Source organism: Natrix helvetica (genome assembly GCF_964273705.1).
Source record: "Natrix helvetica genome assembly, chromosome: 2".
NCBI classification, from domain to species: Eukaryota; Metazoa; Chordata; class Lepidosauria; order Squamata; family Natricidae; genus Natrix; species Natrix helvetica.
The window spans coordinates 208,902,598-208,924,016 of record NC_138552.1 but is presented as its reverse complement, the minus strand read 5'-3'; the positions used below and the strand labels follow the sequence as shown (position 1 = coordinate 208,924,016).

At 35.8% G+C, this 21,419-nt stretch overlaps 1 protein-coding gene across 2 annotated transcripts in view; it reads right to left on the bottom strand.

Moving 5' to 3' along the window:
* The window catches only part of SCAF8 (SR-related CTD associated factor 8), a 47,513-nt gene extending 28,312 nt beyond the window's left edge, over window positions 1–19,201 (bottom strand). Inside the window, exons 1-4 of one of the 2 annotated variants that reach the window (XM_081945163.1) lie at window positions 18,826–19,201; window positions 4,078–4,161; window positions 3,430–3,474; window positions 1,473–1,634 (exon numbers count right to left, since the gene is read on the bottom strand). In XM_081945163.1, the coding sequence (XP_081801289.1) occupies window positions 1,473–1,634; window positions 3,430–3,474; window positions 4,078–4,161; window positions 18,826–18,855 (321 nt within the window). In that variant the 5' untranslated portion in view covers window positions 18,856–19,201. The remainder of the gene's footprint in view (window positions 1–1,472; window positions 1,635–3,429; window positions 3,475–4,077; window positions 4,162–18,825) is intronic. The other variant, XM_081945164.1, reaches the window with a different exon arrangement.
* Window positions 19,202–21,419: the final 2,218 nt, after the last annotated feature.

Genomic DNA, 21,419 nt, shown 5'->3' with positions numbered 1-21,419 from the left:
CACCTATTCAAATAGTTGGGGGTTAAGGAAGTAAAGTCATACATTCTACTGCCTAAGTGGATTTAGTTTATGGGATCCTAGATTCCATCCAATCTAAATCTTTAGTATTCTGTTTAAACTGTTATTTTAAATCTCCAAGGACAACTCCTTTTCTCAATTTTATAGAGCTTAGCTCATTTATATACATAATGTATATCTTCAGGTTAGATACTGTCATGCTTAATTTCATATCCATTCTATAAGAATATTATTGGATTATCTTGGTATGAATATATTATGCAATGTTTAATGTATAGTAACAGTGCAGATCTAAATCATCATGTCACCTGCTAGAGCCAGATCCTATCTATGCTTTTGACTTCATTATAGGATTAAAAAATATGGCCCACATGCTATACGTTGAAATGATAATTAAGTACCAATAAGCAATTATATTCTTTTCCATCTGCAATTCATTATTCAATAAAATTATATTCCTTTCATTTGTTCCACACATCAAAATAGTACTAAATTATTGGAAAATGCTGATTGATATAGTGTTAATTTTTCCAAAATAAACAGACATCTGCCGTATTTGTAACGACCTGAAAATTAATGCACTGAAATGCAAGGAAGTTGTATTTCTCAAGGGAAACAGAATACTACAATCCTTATTAGTAGATGAATGTGTGCCCTTGCAAAGAGTGAAAATGGAAAACATTTAAAATGTACAGATCATGGTAGAAAGATAAGGAGTGGTATGTGAACTGCTGCAAAAAACTATTCTTTCCAAAAGAAATAAGAATGTGTTTATGCCAAAAGTACTTTATTATATTGGATTGAGAATTGGGTAGGTCAAGAAAAACATAAAAGCTGAATGTAATGGAACTGAGTTCCTTATGGACATGTGTGGGATAACCATAAAAGATTATCACTCAATGAATAGTGAATTAATATGGACTGAATACAAAAGGCAGTGACCATTATGAAAACACATTGACATCATTTGGACATACAGAAAGAATTAATGAGACTGAAACTATAAAATTAATACATGTGGGATGATGTTATATACCAAAAGAAAGGTGAAGAAAATTGTAACTATAATAAATTGATGCGTTTTTAAGAAAGAAATGAGAAATTTAAATTTAAAAGGCAATATATAAAACATGATAAAATACAGCAGGGAAGAAAGATATAGACAAATATAGTGAATGATTTAGCTACATCTACTTTTCTTTTTAATCTCATCTCTTTTTTTCTTTTGGTTTATTATTTCTTACTCTTTTTCAGTACTTTGCATAACAATTTTTCCCCAAGAGGGATTACACAGTGAAGGCATGCACGGTATTTTCTCCCCTATTCACAAATAGTATTATCTATTAGTCAGAAATATCGTCAAGTAAAAAAATACATTAAAAATTGTAAAATTATATATTTAATGAAAACTGAAATAATTTATTGGGGAGAGTGAAATGTAGGAGAATCCATACCTTATCATCTCCAGGGCAACGATATAAATTCTGGAAAGTGCTAATGATGTTATTGCTAAACCGAGGAGCAAAGACATCCTTTTCTTGTCCAAACTGATGCCGAGACTGCCGTACAATCGAGTCAATGACATATAATCCAGGCACCTTGTATTCTGGTTTACACTACATAAAAACACATTAAGAATACAAATTTCATATAAGATTTATTAGCTAAGCTATAGAAACTATGAATGCTCTCTTTTCCTGTATAGTATTATTTTATATTACAATGAGTCTAGTATGGTGCAATTATTTGTTGGAAAATTTCAAACTTCATTTATATAAAGGTAATAAAAACTATATAATTTTAGGGAAATGTACCTTCATTTTGATGTTAACAGTTGGAATATTCTAAGTTTTTTAACTATTTAAATAATAACATAGCTAGTGGTAGGGAACATAGCAATTTCTCAGAGGCATGACTCTACTAATATGTACCCTATGCAGCAGTTATGGCATCAGCTGGTATTATGGGGAGGGGGATAAAATTAAGACAAAACTTAGTACCAGTGGGGAGGCTTTTCCTCTGGAAGAAACAAAAAACATTGTGATGCTAAGTGCTCCCTTGTCAACTCATTCTTACTGGTTAAAAGCCCAGGTACTGAGAATGAAAGTCAAAGCAGAAATAAGTTGTAGGAAACATGGTAATGTTTACTGTTCACTGTCACCCACAGAGATCTATTTTATGGGAGCGTTTCAAACTTGCATAAGATCCATGATATGCCACCTACACCTCTACTGACTTGATGTAAGTCCCCTGCAATTGATACTTTAGCTTAGACACTCTGAGCTTTTGGCTCAGTGCACCCCAAAATTTACCCTCAAGAGAATGATCTAATATTGTTATTGAAGAATATCTACGTCAATACTTGGCAGAAGTAGCCGTAAAAGTAACTCCAAAACGTTTTCATCTATGATTATAGGAAAACAAAAAAGACAAATTAGAAACAGATTGCTTGATAATGATTTTATATGATGTCAATTCATAAAGGTTCTTCTGGAACTGAGATCATACACTTGTGTGATAGGGGTAATTGAAATTGTGCGATAAATATTGATGAATAGGGCCAATATCAACTATCACACCCTCATGTATAGTTTGTTAGTATTAACTGTGTTGCCCACAATTTGTGAGCAATCTGGTCACACAGAGTGACATTGGGTTGGATAGGACAAGCAACAAGATTATTACCTCCACGCATGCACATTGCCACCTGTGCTCTTACAAAAAAGTGCAGTAACACAACTAGGAAATTCAATGTCATATGGACAATAAATGTCAAACTAATGCCAGGCTGAGGTTAACTTATTCTGATTCCTCTGAATGTTGCCATTCTATGGAAATTGATTTATTTACTGTTCAAGTAGACAGATGAGTGGCAAATGGCTGCACATGACATGGCAAGGTGTTCAAATATCTATTCTCAAACTCTGGTAGAGCTATTATTTAGTGCAGAAACAATAATCTGAGGCAAATTTGTGGCTCTGTTCTGTTACTCTGAAAATGTATGGGTAAATTCCAAAGGAAGGTTAGCTTTTATTAAACTGAATTCAAATAATATCCATATAATAGATAAAACCCTTTATGATAAGCAAGCAGTAGTTTTTGCGACCCAAGGGACTCACTGGTTGCAAAGTAATCCATGTAAAGGAAACAATAAGTGAACTGAATCACATAAAGGACTTTTCATATTCCAATAGGCTATTCTGACTTCCAAACAGGAAATATCTCTCATTTCATGCTTGCCCTTACAACTGCTCCACAGAGAAAAAATAACATACTGTATCTCATCAGATTGTAAATTGTGATAACATATCCAGTAACATTACTGCCTTTAATACATTTATCTATATGTAAACAACTAGATTGATGAGTATTTAAATTACTAAAACTATAATATTTTGTTTGGTGACTTACCTTTTGAATGAATTTCTCAACACTCTGTACAACATGTTTGTAGAACTGAAAATAAAAATATATAATTTGTTCAATAGGTTTATTATTTATTTATTAAACAAATTTATATAGCCATCCAACTCACACATTGGTTATACTCTGTGCAGCTTACAACATTTATATATGTACAATCTTCTTTCTTAATTTATCAATTTTCTGGCTAATGTGTGTTACTTAATTTAGTGAATAATACCCTCAAGACCCACATTTGGAAGATTTCCTACTCTCTCTTTCTTTGTTTTTTTAAAATATTCCTTTAATAGAAAATAGAGTTTAAGAATACAATAAAAAAGGAATGGCTTCTTCTTTTTGACTAAATGCATGACCAAATACTAACATTACTTTAAGGAGAAAGGAGGACAGAGCAGGAAGGAAAACATTTTACAGTGTCTAATGGAAATCCCTCATTGAATGGGTATTTAGGAAATGCCACAAACAATATGAAACGTAATTATTTAAAGGTTCCACACATTAAATTTTAACCAACAGTGATTTTTTTAAAAATGGAAATTGATTTAATGACTAGGATACCTGGGCATTGCTCTGCACTTACTATTTGGACCATTTAAAGCTAAGAAACATTTGTAAGCTATATAATCATTTTCTTACCTTTATGGCCTTGATTGCTGCCTTAGTAATCTGTGTCATTTTAGCCTTTGAAATAGGTGGTTTGTAATCATTCAGTGAGTAAAGCTGAAAGAAAACAGAAATTACTGTGAATATAAATGGAAAAAACTATTAAAATTATGTAAGTATGTTAGATCCACTAGTAATATTTTCATCAGATCAAAACTGAGCTTTAATTTATTGCAATTAATCATGTCTATTATTGATATGGTACTTTCATGAAACCCAGGATGATTTTGCATTGATTGAGAGAACAGTATAGATCCCCAATGCAAAAATAGTAGCATTCTTCAGTTCCTGGAGTAGAACTGTAGAATCTGTTAGTTAAGTCTAGAACTGAAAAAAGCAGTAGAAGCTTTCCCTTTACCTTAACTCTGCCCCTTAAAAGAGACTGTTTTTTGTAGAAGCAAGGCTAGAAATTTTTTTGTTGAATCAAAACTTAAAGTCAAATGTGTCACAGTGAATCAAAGAATCCATTTTCACATTAAGGACCAGATTACAGTAAAGTCTGAAATCACTGTTCATCTAGATGACAGGTGTTAAAACTCATGGCATCATGCTGCGGTAACGCAACATTTTTCCCATTCATAGAGCTGGGATGGGTGTGGCCTATGTGTGACGCATCCAGCACACAGGTCGCTTGTTTTACACTCCTGATCTAGATGCATTAAAAAGTGTTAATAATTATTGCAACCCCCTTTTCTTCTTTTTCTTTTATCCCCATCTGGGTTAGTTATCTCTGCCATTTTTGCTTTTGTTTTACTTTGCTCCCCCCCACCCCAATTTTGAAAACTGCCCAAAGTCAGGCAACATATACATTTAATAAATGAATAAATATTAAATATATTTGCATAACACCACTAAAAAGTTTTGTGGTAAGGTCTGGTGCGGGCAAGGTACAAATTCAGATGAAGTATTATAACCATTACCTCAATCTATAATTCATTGTTGATTTATTTACAGCACAATCTAGCGTGACATTCATACATCAGGAAGAGGTTAACCATGTATTTTAAAGAAAAGAAAAATCAGAAGTGATGGATGGTCAGCCACCATAAAGATGATTATGATACTGTCCACACTGGCAAGTTATTAATTATTATCATGATCAGCAGCTGATCATAACTGGATGTGCTACCTGAAGCTTAACAGATGAAGATGATTTACTGATGTATAGAAGGGAGGTAATATCACTCTTTCACTGAAACCAATATTTGCCTGCCAGTTTGCTTCTTGAGATTTTCACCCTACTTGAGTTCCACAAAACCTGAATTTGAGTATTCTCCCATGAAAACGTTCTATCTGGTCAAGTGTTTTACTTGCCACTATGTATTTTTGAATGGAATAATGGCACTTCACTTGGGGGATGGAATAGGAAAATTCAGAGCATAATCAGGAACTCACAAGTCCACATATTTAAAATGTTAAACAGCTAGACCAAGTTTTCCTCTGTTCAATGAAGTTTAAATAAAGGAAGACCATATATGTACTATTCTTAAATACAGAAAATATTCTAGACACAACTCCTGAGCACACCAACGCAGGTTCATATATTGTTACATTGTTCAATCCAGTTTTCCTACTCCATAAATGAGCAATATAATGCCTCTGGTCACCATAATACCCAGCATCCCTAAATGCCACCAATGAAGCAATAATTAAACCCAATTGCGTAAGCTTTCAGGGCTTTTGCACGAGCTCTTGCATACATATGGGGGGAGGGGGGAATCTCAACTATTTACAAGCTTCAAGCAGAACTGCTAATTAAAATGACTGACAACCTTTATATTAATCCCTGTTCCCTTTACATACAATAGTACTATGGGACACTAAGTTAATATATACAGATGTTAACTATATCTAAATCTAAGTGCTATTTCCCACTCTCTATCCAATACTTTTTCATGTATTAAAAATATTGAAAAACTATTTCTGATTTAAACAAATGGATTACAATAGAAATGTATAAAATAATAAAGCAAATACTAATATTAATCTTGAAAAATGTTGATACAGTAGTTGAATCGCAACTATAAGTTCAATCAACCTGCCCAAAAGAGGAATATTAAAATTAATAATTGGTGGTAACCATAAACTTGTGGATCTTGTGAGTTTTCCTTCCATATAAAAGTCATCTTCCCCTACTCCTGCCAACTGACTTCAAATGAAGTGTAAAGGGCAAGGGTCCAGAAGACAAATTGTAGCGTAAACTTCTACAAGCATCACAATCACACTCTCAAGCTTGTAAAAAATGAAGTAGATTCTATACAACTGTCCTAGATTATATTAGATATTTTAATTAAATCTGAAACAAAATTATGTAGAGCAAGAAGTTTCAACATTTTATGAACATTTGTTGCAGAAAGCACTTGAGAGTTGCAGTTTTCTCTGCTTTCCAGAATAGATGACAACAAAAACTGCACTGGAAAAATAGTGGACATCAGGGGTGGATTCCTATGCCGGTTGGTACCAGTTCACTATGTGCTCGCACCAGCCACACATTGCTGGCGCATGCACAGTTGACTAAAATTGTTCTGTGCTTGCGCAGAAACATGTCGGCAACGGCATGTGATCGGGGAATCAGTTTGGGAGCATGGCAAGTCTGGGTCGCTCTTGGTTCTCAGGCCACAATTCCACTACCGGTCAAACCGGGCTGAACCAGGAGCAACCCACCTCTGCTGGACATGTACTAAGGGAACAAAATACCGTATATATCGGCGTATAACACGCACAGGCGTATAACACGCACCTTCATTTTAAGAGGGAAATTTCAGGAAAAAAAATTAAATTTCAAATAAAGAACTTTGAAGCAAAATAAGGGTAGCTCAGAACTTTTTTTTATTAACTTTTAGTCGGGAGTCCAGGGAGAGGAGAGACGGCTCATCCATTCTCTCCTCCTCTCACCCACACCCCGCTGTCTAAAGCGCTTCCTTTCGCCCGCCCGAGCTCTTCCGCGGGTGAAAGAAAGCATTTTAGTTGGGTGTCGGGGAGAGGAGAGACGGCTCATCTATTCTCTCCTCCTCTCGCCCACACCCCGCTGAGTAAAGCGCTTCCTTTCGCCCGCATGAGCTCTTCCACAGGCGAAAGAAAGCGTTTTAGTCGGGTGTCCGGGGAGAGGAGAGAATATTCAGCCAGTCTCTCCTCCTCTCGCTCACACCCCGCTGAGTAGCGCTCCGTGATCCTTTTCTGTGCATCTGGCGTTTAGATAGATAGCCGGATGTTTTAAACGCCAGGCGCACAGAAAAGCAGCTGCTGTTGGGGCGAAGCGCTCCGTGATCCTTTTCTGTGCGCCTGGCGTTTAGATAGCTGGATGTTTTAAACGCCAGGCGCACAGAAAAGCAGCTGCTGTTGGGGCGAAGCGCTCCGCGATCCTTTTCTGTGCGCCTGGCGTTTAGATAGATAGCCGGATGTTTTAAACGCCAGGCGCACAGAAAAGCAGCTGCTTTTGGGGCGAAGCGCTCTGCGATCCTTTTCTGTGCGCCTGGCGTTTAGATAGCCGGATGTTTTAAACGCCAGGCGCACAGAAAAGCAGCTGCTTTTGGGGCGAAGCGCTCCGCGATCCTTTTCTGTGCGCCTGGCGTTTAAAACATCCGGCTATCTATCTAAACGCCAGGCGCACAGAAAAGGATCGCGGAGCGCTTCGCCCCAAAAGCAGCTGCTTTTCTGTGCGCCTGGCGTTTAAAACATCCGGCTATCTATCTAAATATATGTATATCGGCGTATAACACGCATACATCATTTGCCCCCTATTTTTCAGGGGGGAAAGTGCGTGTTATACGCCGATAAATACGGTAACATTTCTTTGCTACGCTCGCCCTATGGGAATGGATAACTGTGAACCCTTGTTATTTGCTTGATTTTCCTCTGCAGAGGAATTAAGAGGTTGACAAAGAAGTCACCACAAACTACCCTAACTCCAGATAAACTTCCCTGAGAACTAAATTTGAGGCTATTCCTACATGATTCTGCCACATGATACAGAAGTTTTGAAGTTTAACAATCTAATTCTAAGTCAGTTAAACTCTACCTTCAACATCATCCATCTTTTTCTTAAAACATAACATAGGGAACCACTGTTAATGTATGACATAAAACTTTATTAACGAAAGAAACACAAGGCAAGTATCAAAGCCTCAAACAGCTTTTGTTACTGAACCTTTTGAGAAGTTTACAATGAAGTTCTCAATAGACTTCATCCACTCTCATCCTTCCACTCTGAGATAAGAGTGAGGCCAAAGGAATCTGATCCTGCTACATGTTGCCTATAAGATCCAAAGGTATGCTCACTAGCCTAGCAAGTATTGAATCTTCTGGTTTACCCAAAATATAGTGTCTTCATGACTACATCCCCCTTAGTGAAAATTTAAAAAATATGACATTTTAGTACTGTAAACTATAAACTCTATAAAATGAGCCTATATTTTAAATTATTTATTTGGAAGGCTTAGTAAACAGTTCTTTTAGGGTTTCCAGAAGTTAGAAGAACATATCTGCAGCAAATTCATCTTTGAAAAACAATGGCAGATGCATATTCTTAGGTAAACTAAATAACAAGACCAAACCAAGGAGAAACCCATTGTGGAAAAGTAGGCAAATACTGGCCTGGAGACAAAATCTGTTCCAAAACTCTGCTTAATCAGAAATTATTTAATACTCAGAAAAACAGTAAGTTTTCAAATACTTGCATATTTACGGTATTCTGCTATTCAACCAATAAACAAAAACTAGACCTCTCAATCTAGTGGGTGTTACTACAAATTCCATCTTAGCTTCATATAGCTGTTGCCTTTGATGTATAAAGATTCAGGGTAACAGTATCCATTACATCTTGTGTTAAAAGAGTTTTGCAATATGAAACGAAATACATAGGTTTCATTCTACTGGATTGTATATATTTTATTGTAAATGGTTAATTTCAACCAATTTGAAACAAAATTAAAAGTCTCAAAATAATTTATAAATTATTTGTAGTGGTCATTTGTAATTTTGCTTCCATAACATTTATCTACATGCTGTCTACTCACTCTTTAATTTCCTAACTGTTCTATCTTCATTTTTGTTCTAAAATGAAAGGCTGAACAATGCAATTGTATTGGTTTGGTACAATTTGAAACCAGCACGATTGTAGGAGATGAAGGTGCTTATCATTTTTACTTTTATAGAAAAATTTGCTATATTTGCTTTAGAACTATTTTTTTAAAAATAAATATATAAAAGGATTTTTCTTTTTTTACCTCTGTAGCCAATCTTCCCAATATACAATGAATAAAAAATATACCAATATACCAATTTATTAAAAAAATATCCACTATAATTGATATTGAAATCTACAGAAACAGCAGCAAAATATTTGAAACAAAGATGCTACTTTTTTTTAAAAAATGATTTTTTTTGTACTGCAGAGATTTGACCAATACAATTTTAAAATTATGGTTTGTAGATTTGGCATCAGTATTACACAATATCTTATCCCATCGAAGTGGAAAAAAAATGAGTCATGATTTCCCAGATCGATGTATTGAGACATGAAAAATATTATATTCGTATTAATATACCTAAAAGAATATTAAAACATTTTAAATTAAAATATTTTAAAAAATCAAGCTACAAAATTCCCCTAAACAAAATATATTAATTCAAAGTAATCGTTTCCAAGCAGAAATTATTCTTTAAATTTTATTTTGAAGGATGATTTTAAGAATACATATGTATCAAGAGAAAAGAGGTATTAAATTACAGATTATATTTAAAAGGAATTCTCTTCATTTAGATTAAACATCCATTTAATCCAGTATTCTTTTCAAAAAGTGATTGGAACATTACTAGTTCACCTTATGGCCCTTTCTGCATTATATTTCATCTGATACAGATCTATATTATAAAAATATAAGCCTGCTTGCGTTATGTTTTTTGAATTACATAAATATTTTATTTTGTAAATATCTAAAATATGCCTGATATGGTGGGAGAAAGCATTTTACTTGATTCCTGTATGAGATATTTATATAGCCTTGATCTATCAATTTATGTAATTATGTAAATTGCCAATTAATAGCAATGAACACCTGAAATATATCATCAAATCACAATATTGTTATTCTTTGCATGTTCTGTCTCTTTTCTAAATTCTTTACAAGTAGCAGGCTTCCATAGACTGGCATCCATATTCTATCACAACAATATACATAAAAAATGGAGAATATTTAAAACATCAAGTAATAATAAAAAACAAAGGCTACAATTGTATATAAAATTATATACAAAATTGTTTTCTTTCACTATACTGAAAAATGTAAGCAAGTTTTTCTGCACATGAAACCCGTATTTATTGCTCCACATGTGCAAGCAAATAAGCAGATTTAATGTGATATCAAATTTGGGATTATCTTTATGTATCCAAAGAGGCTAGGATTTATACAGCAACCAGAAACTCCAACTTAAAGCTGATTACCAATGTTTAACTTGTTTGGGTATAATGAAGCATAATTCTGGAATTGGATATCACACTATGTTCTTTATGTACACAAATATAACATCTATGCACATCAGCATTGTATTTGTTCAAATTGCCATTAAAGAAATCAGGACCCTTGATTTATTGTTATCAATCAACAGGAACAAAAAGAAAGAAAGAATCAATCAATCAGATGCAATAAAATTAGTATAGATTTATACCACTATATTAATTTATAATAAAATAGAGGCAATACTTTCTAAATACATTAGTAAATAAAAGCACAAAATAATAAACGTGTATGAATCTGAAACAATTACATTGTTTCACAATTAAACTATTAGAAAACAAAACAAATTAAACCAATAATTGTATCACTATGTTAGTGAAGTTAAAAAAAAATTCTGACTATTCTTACTATTACTGTAGTAAATTGAAGATGAGCAGTGGCAAATTTACTTCCATCTGTCAACAAGTGGAGAGAAGTAGTCAAGTAACCAAATTCAATTTACCGTATTTTTACCGTATAAGACGCTCCAAAGTATAAAACGCACCTAGATTTTGGGGAGGAAAACAAGGGAAAAATATCTGTCTCTGCCTCTCAGCAATTTGCCTCCTTGCAACGAACAGTATAGACGATATATACCGTTTGTAGTGTTATATTTCAGACTATACTTGTACAGATGTTGTTAAAATTGATGTGCTTTCTGGAAGTATAGTTATTCTCTGCTACTTAAAAGAATAGCACTTTTTAAAACAATAGCACGGGGCCTCTTCAGATGAAGCATTTATTTTAAAAAGCTGCTTCATTTTGTTAAGTTGTCTAAAATAATAATAAAGCAGTCTTTAAAAAATAAGTCTAATAATATGAACATTCTATAGGCATTTATAGTTGTTGACTTATCTCCTTGCAGCAAACAGCCTGATTAGCACAATAAAGAAAATCTGCCTCCCAACAATTTGCCATGTGGAGCAAACAGCAAGTTTCACTTTCAATTTCTCATTAGCTGTTGCAGGGATTGCTATAGCTTATTGAAGCCTCCGCAAGCCAGCCCTGGTTACTGCAAAGCGGTAAATTGCTGGGAAGCAGAGGCCAAAGGGTTGGGCCGGTGGGTGGGTGGGGCTACATTCAGTATAGAAGACGCACCCAAATTTTCACCCTCTATTAGGGGGGGGGGGGGGAGGTGCATATTATACTCCAAAAATACGGTAGTTTCTATTTCTTCTGTTGTTAACATAGATATTTGCTAGTTTAGCAATTTTATCTGATATAAAATCTTTGAGTCTGTTGGCATTTTCTGTACTTCAATATCTTTTCTTTTAATTTTATCCAATATTGTTTGTATCTTCTCTTGAGATTTCTTTTTCACAAGGCAACTGTGCTGAATAAGATAACCGTTCTTAACAGGTTTACTAGCATCCGTCATTAAATCTTCTAGAACCAAAATGAAAAGTATAGGAGATAAAGGACATCCTTGCCTTGTAGCTTTTTCAATCTGACATGATTTAGTCAAATCTCCATTAAAAAGATAAAAATGGGTAAAGCAACAAGTCGATATGGACTTCGAAGTCAACATAGGTAATATCTTTTCCAAATCTATTTCCTGTTTTTTATATATGTTGGGGGAAAGGTTATAAAAGTACCTCTGAAAAGATTCATTAACACAGTATCGCCCTCTTGAATTTTCTCTATGAATTTCTTTTCTCTTTCTTTTCTTAATTTATGTGCCAGTTATCTCCTTGGCTTTTAATACTTAAAAGAAAAACTTTAACTCTGAGATGAAACCTGAATGTAAAGGTTATAGAGGATTATAAAAAGAATCTGAATATTTTTTTGACAAGAGTTTGGAAAAAGATGCAGTTCTGATCAGAGAGATTAGACAGGATAAGAAAATGTAAGTTTTGAAGATCAAAAAGAGATGTATAAATTGAGAACTTTTGCTGATTAGTTTTGATTCTACAAGAAGCAAATAGTAGAATGGAATATTTAATGAAGAAACTGAATGACTTTGGTACTCCAGCCAGCTTCAACATAAAGAAACAATAAAACCAAAATGTTGGTTAATAATATGATGATACAGGATAAGGAACTTTTGATGAAAATATCAGGTTTTTAAGTGGTTTTATGTTTTATTCAAGATAAAGCTAATTTTGAGGAAAGAAGAATTGAAGGCTGTGTTTGCCATTGATTCACATTTATATCACAAAAAGAAAGGTTTAATTTAGGTAAGAAAAGCATAGTTTTGAATTTGCAAAAAGTGAATTTGAAATGCATTGTGTGCTAATGATGAATATGTTATTTCTATGGTTTATAAAATGTTAAAAACTGAATTAGGAAAATGAGTATGTTAAGGATTGTATGATTTGGTTATAATATAATGACTGACCAACAGAAAATATGTGGATGAATGAAGATTACACTGAAATATAATTTTAAAGAATTTTTTTGTAAGATGATATATATTTGGTATTTAATGTCTGAAAAATTGTCAAAGGTGTATAAAGGAGTTTCAAACTTATGCTAGAAATGGTAAAGATGGTATTTTTTGTCATCTCTGATGCACTTGTGAAGCAAAGAAATATTGAGACCAGATTTTTTTTCTTAATTCAGAAGACTTTTTAAAAATACATAAAACTGAAACCAGAAGGTTTTTTTAGGTCTGATGGATAAGGAACTTGAAACAAAATGCAGAACTTTGTTGTTATATATGATGGCAGTGGTGAGACTCTTATATGCACAAAGGTAGAAAGACACATTCATTCCCATAATGGAAGAATTGAAGGTAAAAGGTTGGCAGAGATAGCAAAACAGAAGAATTTATCTAGTTTTGTTTTGATTTGGAAATTATATCTGGATTTTATTCTCAAAACTGAAAAAAAATGAAATTTTGATTGGAGGTTGTGATGACTAGAATGACTTTGTTATAGAAATTGCTTAAAACTTTTAGAACTGTAAAACAAAATATTGGGATTGTATAATTTCCTCCTTTATTTCTGAACTTCTCTTTTCTTTCCCTTTCTTAATTTTTATTTCTACTTGTATTTTATCTTACAATAAATTTGAAAAAAACATTTTAAAAAGCAGGTAACCAAAGCATCTCCATCAATCAACAAGATAAAGGTAAAGCACTCCCTGCGGATTCTAGTCTGCTAGTGATTGCCATCTACAGGGAACAGTGCTCATCTTTATTTCAAGGCGATTGAGCCAGTGCTGTCTGAAGACATTTCCATGTCATGTGGCCAGCATGACATCGTAGAGCACTGTTATCTTCCCACCAAAGTGATATCTATTTATCTACTCGCATTTGCATGCTTTCCAACTGCTAGGCGGACAGACAAAGGGCGAGGACAGCAGCTCACTCCATCATGTGGCACTCAGGTCTCAAACCTGAGCATCGTAAACACTGAGCCACCACACTGCTGATTTACTTACTTCCAACTTACTTTTTAACCATTTTTACTATTTGTAAAACGAATAGAATTGCCAGATATTATTGCTATATGTTCCATCTAATTCTTTTATAAATTTATTTATAATATTTTAACAAGCATTCTTCAACACACTATTTCTACCATCACTTCAATACAAAATAAAGGATGTTTTTAACCAAAAAAAATTAAAATGTAGGGGTTTGCAAAATAGTGAAAACTTTAAATGTGTGTAGTTCTAAAATACAGGTGTCAAACTCGCTGCGTCACGTTGACCATCATGTTTCACGTTTTCTCCATTCACGGAGCTGGGATGGGCATTCCCTATGCATGATAAATCCAGCCTGCGGGCTGCCAGTTTGACACCTCTCTACTAAAGACTATTATTTGAATTCAAAACAGTTGTTTTGAACAAAACTGGATAGTTTTACAAATCTGGATGTGTTCTCATTCTGAAACATCCCCACTCTGACCTCTGACCTATTTCAAGATTTGAATATTTCTGAAATGGTTAGAATAACCCCTTACAAACGCGAAACAACCGCACAGCCCTAATAAGCACTTGGGTTCACAGTACATAAACATTAACTTCTATTAATGTCTCAACTAGAGAACCCAACATCTGGTTGGTAATCAATAATATGATTTTTACTGTTTATACAGAAGATTTTGTTTCTGTATCCCTGTAAAAGAAAGAACAGTGAATATAAAATCTATTTTTAAAAAGGTTTCTTAGCTATTCCTGAATTATTTTACAGGAATACAGTATAGGAAGCAAGCTTAAATACTGCTTAATAGAAATCTTTGTGAACTAATATTTTAAAATAAATTTGAAAATTTAGGCCAAAGCTAGCTTTAAAAAATGATACTATTTCCTTGTATTTGGGAAATAAATTTAAACTTAATACGTATTATAAATATTATAAAGTATAGTGAATGAATAGCTTAAATGGAGATTGAAAACTTACATGTTACAAATTATGTTACATATTACATTACATTATTCAGTGCCAGTAACAGGTCTCTGTGCAATTGGTAGACTTGAAGTATTTTAGCAGAAGGTGAAACAGATACTTTCTATACTTTACTTAAATCTTAAGGATGGCTTTTGTTGTTTACATATTCTAAGAAAGTAGTTGTTTTTTGTTATCTGCAGTTGACTTCTGCCCCATCTCTATTGGTTCCCTTTGTAAATGAGAATGTAAAATCAACAGGGAGGAACAGAGAAGAGTCAATGATGCTGCTGAGCATGGTGCTGAAACAGAGTAAATAGAACTGATTGAGAGTCAAGAAATATTAGCAGAAAAATAGTCCAAATTCTCTTTACAAATCATATTGGGCCTCCCCTTACTAAAATTCCTAATGAATGGCAATCTTAATGTGTACTACCACATTTGCAGATAGCATTGCACAGGAAATTTATAAGTAGACTGAAAATTGTGCCTAGATTTTTTCATTCATCTGAAATTAATTCAACATATAGAATAAAGTTATACAATTAACAAGACTAAACATAAGTTCAAATAGTCTCAAGCTTTACTAAAAGAAATACTAATGTATTTTCTAATTCAACAACAAACAGGCTATGTTTATTTTGAAAATTATTAGGACGTTGTACTTTGGAATGCAATGGAGTCCATGCACAAGGACCTTTTATCTTCCTTATAAGCTTGAGAAAGTCACAGTTGCTTTAATGGGTTGCAATAAAAAACTCACTGTACTGGTACTTCTGTACTTCCCAAAGCAATGTTTCCAAATCATTTTCAAAACATGCACACAGAAGGCAATGTGATGCTCTCCGTATATTTTGGACTATAACTGACAAGACATGGTTAGTACTGTCAATAGACAGCTATTTTGAAGGTGGTATTACAAAACTCTAACCACCCAAATATTTGCTAACATTTTGAGAATATTCTGTCACAGAAGGGTTTACTTTCTGCCTATCCCAGGATCCCCCACATGGTGTGCTATGTTTTTTTGTTTTTTTGTATTTAAACATTAGGTTTTCCTTCTTAATTTTCTGGATAGAGAATTAATTAGCCTAAGTGAAATCAGAAGCAGTTCATGATTCTACAGAATTGTTGAAGCCAAACATGTCTAGGAAATATTTGAATGGAAGAACATTAAAGAATATTAGTTAAACTGCCTTAAGCTCAAAGCAAAGATATATAAAAGAAATAAGTTTATTTCAAAGGGAAATAACCGGGAAAATAAAGAATATTTGTTTCAAAAGTAAGTATAAATTATAGCAGCTACAAATGTGAAGACCTGTAAAAAAATACAGGAAAAATTATTATTCAATATTTTCTGTTTTAGAATGACTAAATGCTTAAAAATTATTAAAAATGCACAGGATGAACATTTGTATATACAAAGCAATTTGCAGCGTTTGTGAACAATTTCACCTAAATATGGATATCAATTTTCCATGGCATATGAAGTTTAATTTGATGCACAAACAATTTTTTCTTTAATATTGTCACTATATAAAATGATTCCTGTCAAGACTATTTATATTTATTATGAATTTGGGGTTTTATTAAGGAACCTTCTTATCGAGCTTAAAAACTGAATTAAATGATCTACAGAAAAATAGTGGGTTTTTTTAAACAAATGTATAAATGTTTTTCTACTAGATTTAACCACATTATATGCCATTAAAACAAAGTTATTACATAAATTACATTATAATCCTTTTTAAAAAATCCAGCCAACTAATTGGATATCACCCCTATAGTACAGCTTGAAGGCTGGCATTGAAAAATTCTGAACAACTTAAGACAAACAGTTCAAACCTGGATTGTTTTGCTGAGTTACTATTCCTTGACTCACAATCAGCTCATTAAATTTTTTTTTGTTTCACATAAGTTCTTTTATCAACCCAACAATCACAGTTTGGAAATCATAATATATTTATGAATCTAGGATTAAGTCAGATACCAATAATCTGTAGCTAAATTATTCAATACTATAAATATACATTTGAATGTAAAATCACAAAGGTTGAATCTCATTAAATGCAACTTTAGGCATGTTTAGCCAAAAGTAAAATCTATTAACTCTAATAGTGTTTATTCTATATAGGCGTAACCTAAATGCAAGAAAAAATAGAATTATAGTGCAATCCTATAGCTGTCTATTCAAAAGTAAATGTGAATTGAGTAAAATTTAATATTTTTTTTAAATTACAACTCTACAATATTCTACATATGTAATGTTGTGATAAGTTTATTTACATATTTTAGGACAAAAATATTAACCACAAATGACACCTATAGAAGCTCTCTGTACACTTGAAAACATCTAAAACATACATCAAGTCTTTTGTTTTCAAAGCAAATGGCTTTACATAAAAATTAAATGTTTATAATACTTCATTTCTAACTGATGTGTGTTTTATGTTTTGGTCTAATCCAATTAATATTTTCTGAGAAGCAATTTCCATGGAAGCTTTCAATGTGACTTACTCTGAAGTAGGTATGTATTAATTATCACCCTTTTAGCTTTTTTATGTGTTTACTCAAGAGTAGGTCCACCAGGTTCAATACAGCATAACCAGTAATTCAATTTGATGTCTATGTCACACCCACAGTTAAGTTAAACCATGGTTTACTTAATTTTTCTGAATTCAAGATAAAATGAACTATGAATTAATCACAGGATCTGAGTTCACATAACAAACCAAGCTAAAAATCTGTGATTCCACATATCATCTACACAGTCTTCATACAATTTCATGATTGTAGAAATCTTCTTGCAAACTGATCTTAAAAATGGTAGCACAACTGATTATCTGAGTTTCTCATAAATCAAATGTGGGGGTATTTTGTCCTTTTACCACTCTCCCAAAAGTTATTTTTTTTAAAGTAGCAAATCCATTTGCTTAATAAAATAGTAATAGTAGGAAGCCAAGTAAACAATATGTCATGTTCAGGAAATAAGACGGTCCTCCTTAGCAACCTGTGTTTCCTATACATCTCTATATCACACACACCCCAATTAACCAAAATAAATGAAATAGCCGCTCTTGTTATTAATTCAGCAGTTTCGATTGGTTGAAATTAAGTCACTCCCCCCCTTTTAGCAGGCTACTCCTCGTATATAGCACAACTGCTAAAGATACCCTTTCCTTAGGAGTTGTTGTGTATGTGCTGCTTTCTCAAGGCTAACGCAAGGAGGTGCAGACTTTTTTTTTTTTACTAGGCCTCTTCCATCATCCGGATTGTTGCCGTCTCCGTTTCCCAAACCCAGCCTAATGTAAGCAAAGGCTATATCTATATATACATATATAGATATATGTATGGATATATATTACACTAGGTAGGATTTTAAGGGCAGCTGCAAGCAGACTCAAACTCCATCTGCGGTTATTCACATACGTTCTATATCAACGTAAGCTGCCACAACTGTTATTTGCGGGGAGGGGGCAAAAATGTGCCACCCCTGCAGGGGAGGGGAAAAGGTATTTTAAAAGGGGCAGAAAATGGGGTTGAGAAGAACCCCTTAGGGGGGAGGGGCAGAAGCTGGGCCAAGCGGGGGGGTTAAAAACCCAGAAAAACGAGCTTGTTTGGGTTCCCCCCTTCGTCTCAATTCCAGCCCTAATCGTGACTCTCCAGTGGAAGTAGGGAGGCGTCCGTCCCCCCCCGCCCACTTTTCTTCCGCGAATAGCCCCGGTTCTCCCCCCCCCCCCCCACGGCATCTAGGCCTCTCTCCCAGCGTTAGTATTGCAGGAGAATGGCAGCAGCCGCAGCAAACCCTCCACCCCCACCATCTTCTCCCCGATCTCGGGCACGAGAGCCTCAAAACCCTCCCGCATCCCCTCCTCGAAGAGTCCCAAAACAGACCTCGCTGTTAAAAGCTTTCACGGCCTCCATGTTGTGTGGCGGAGGGAAAAAGGCTTTAGAACCGCGCCGAAAGGGGGTTGATCTCCGCTGTGGGGTGACGGCGGTCTGCTTCTTTCATGGGCCACCGGGCCTCGTCGCCATGATGGGTTCGGAGAGAGGGGGGAGGGGGCGGCGGACGGGTCGGGGAAAGGGGGGGCTCTTCCCTAGTCCGCTGGGCCGCCCCAGGGCAGGCTCGGCTGGCGCTGCAGGGACAAACACGCAATAGCTGCGGCGCGGGCACCAATATGGCGGGCGGGAGGGCTCTTGGGCTCGCAGCGGCGTACTTCCCTCCGAGAGCAGCCGAGACGCGTGGGCCAGAGAGGCTCCTAAGCGGGAGAACGCGAGCCGTGGAGAGGCGCGGCGGCCGCCAGCGAGGTAAGAGGATAGAGTGTCTTTTTGGGGTGGTTTCTCCTGGTACCCTAGAGAGGGCTCGTCCAGAGAACGAACTCCTCTCGCAGGGGAAGGGCGGTACTGCAGCGGAGTGAGGGACGGCAACACCGAGGGACACCCCCCCCCCCCATCAGACCCGCGGGAGACGGGCAAAATCGGGAAAGCGAATGGAGTCCTAAGGCTTTATTTTAGCGGTTGAGCCTATTCAAAGGTAAACGCCACAAAGCTTGTGCATACGCGGAGAAATCTGATTGAAAAGTTGTATGCCTAGGGAAGAAAGCCTTTCTTGGTGAAATATCTCATATTCGGAATAGTGATGCTTGCCCTTGCTTGAGTTCAGTAGGGTTTATTTCCAGGGGTTACTGGGTTAGCATGGTTGATGTATCATCTCCTAATCAACTAATCAAAGAGAGAAGCAACCTGGAATAAGGAGAAACATCCTAACAGTGAGGACAATTAACCAGTGGAACAGCTTGCCTCGGGAAATTGTGGTTGCACCATCACTGGAAGTTTTTTTTAGAAGAGTCTAGACCAGTGTTTCTCAAACTTGGCGACTTTAAGTCCTGTGGACTTCAACTCCCAGAATTCCCCAGCCAGCTATGCTGGCTGGGGGATTCTGGGAGTTGAAGTCCACAGGACTTAAAGTCGCCAAGTTTGAGAAACACTGGTCTAGACCATGGGTGTCAAACTCAAAGGTGCTTAGATCTGGCCAAGTTTGAGTTTGATATCCCTGGTCATCCTTCTTCTAAACAACATCCAGTGGTGGAGCACCCACGATTTTGCTGGCAGAGGGTTGCAGGAGGCTTTCGCAGCCGAAAACTGAGCTTGGGAGCTCGTTTTCACAGACAGAGCGCTTGAACCACCACAGGTGCCCCCGACACATGGCATTGAGCTTGCTGTGCCCCTCTGCCCCCCCCCCAGGTGAAATACAACTCTGATGTGGCTTTCAAAGTTTGACACCCTGGTCAGGGCTGGATTTAGATGAAAAGAGGCCCTAGGCTATTCCACTTATGGGGCCCTTTCACCTCCCATTTTTAAGTTTGTAAATTACATGAGAGATAATAAAATACATCATTACTGTGATATATATCAATATATCAATATATTAAATGAAACATGTTGTAATTGGTACTAATCTTTATAAAAAATGTGGCATGGATAATAAATAAAAATAAAAGGCCCCTCTTGTTCTTGAGGCCCTAGGCTGAAGCCTAGTTAGCCTATAGGAAAATCCGGCCCTGACCCTGGTCTAGACAATCACTTATCTGAAATGGTATAGGTCAGTGACGGCGAACCGTTTCGACACCGAGGGCCCAAACCAGAATGGGCGTGTACACGCCGGAGCACTGGAAACCCAAAGACCAGCTGGCTAGCGCATTTGGCCATTTTCAAGCTGTTTTTCGAGCCATTTTCAGGCTCTTTTGGGGGCCGTTTTCAGACTGTTTTTCAGGTCGTTTTCCAGCAATTTTTGGTGCTCTGGAGCCCACGAAGAAAAACAGCCCCCAAAAGGCCTGAAGACCAGCTGGCCAGCACAGCAGAAACCAGAAGAACAGCTGGTGACGGTACGCATGCCCACAGAGAGGGCTCTGCATGCCACCTCTGTCACACATCCCATAGGTTCGCCATCACGGGTATAGGTTCTCCTGCTTGAGCAGAGGGCTGAACTAGAAGATCTCCCTTCTAGGTCTATTCTATTCTAATTCTCCTACTCCTTTGGTAAAATATTTTACTTGGTTTTACTTAATCTATCAAAAATCCAAAGTCTCTAAATGTGTTCTCATCCTCCGCCACATTTCCCTTCTGCAGGCTTGAGATTCTGTCAGGATTTAATAGCTGCCAGCTGATGAAAGGTTGTAAGCTGTAGTCAGCAAGGCTGGTGCAATAAGGCTGATTCATTGCAGCTATGGCATAACCCTTTTAAGACTCTGATGGTGGGGTCCACACAAGTCATTTACTATTTTAAGTCTATATATGGATGGTCATTAGAGAGGGGTTTCTCTCTCTTAGCATGTATTCAGTTCTCTCCTTGTGTCTGTAGTGAATGGTAAGGGAATTTATCTCCTGCATGCATATGTCTGTATATAGTTGTATATAAACCACCGTTAAATTCTTAAGGCTCTATATGCTGTGTTATTGCTCCTTGGTTTATCACATAATACTAGTCA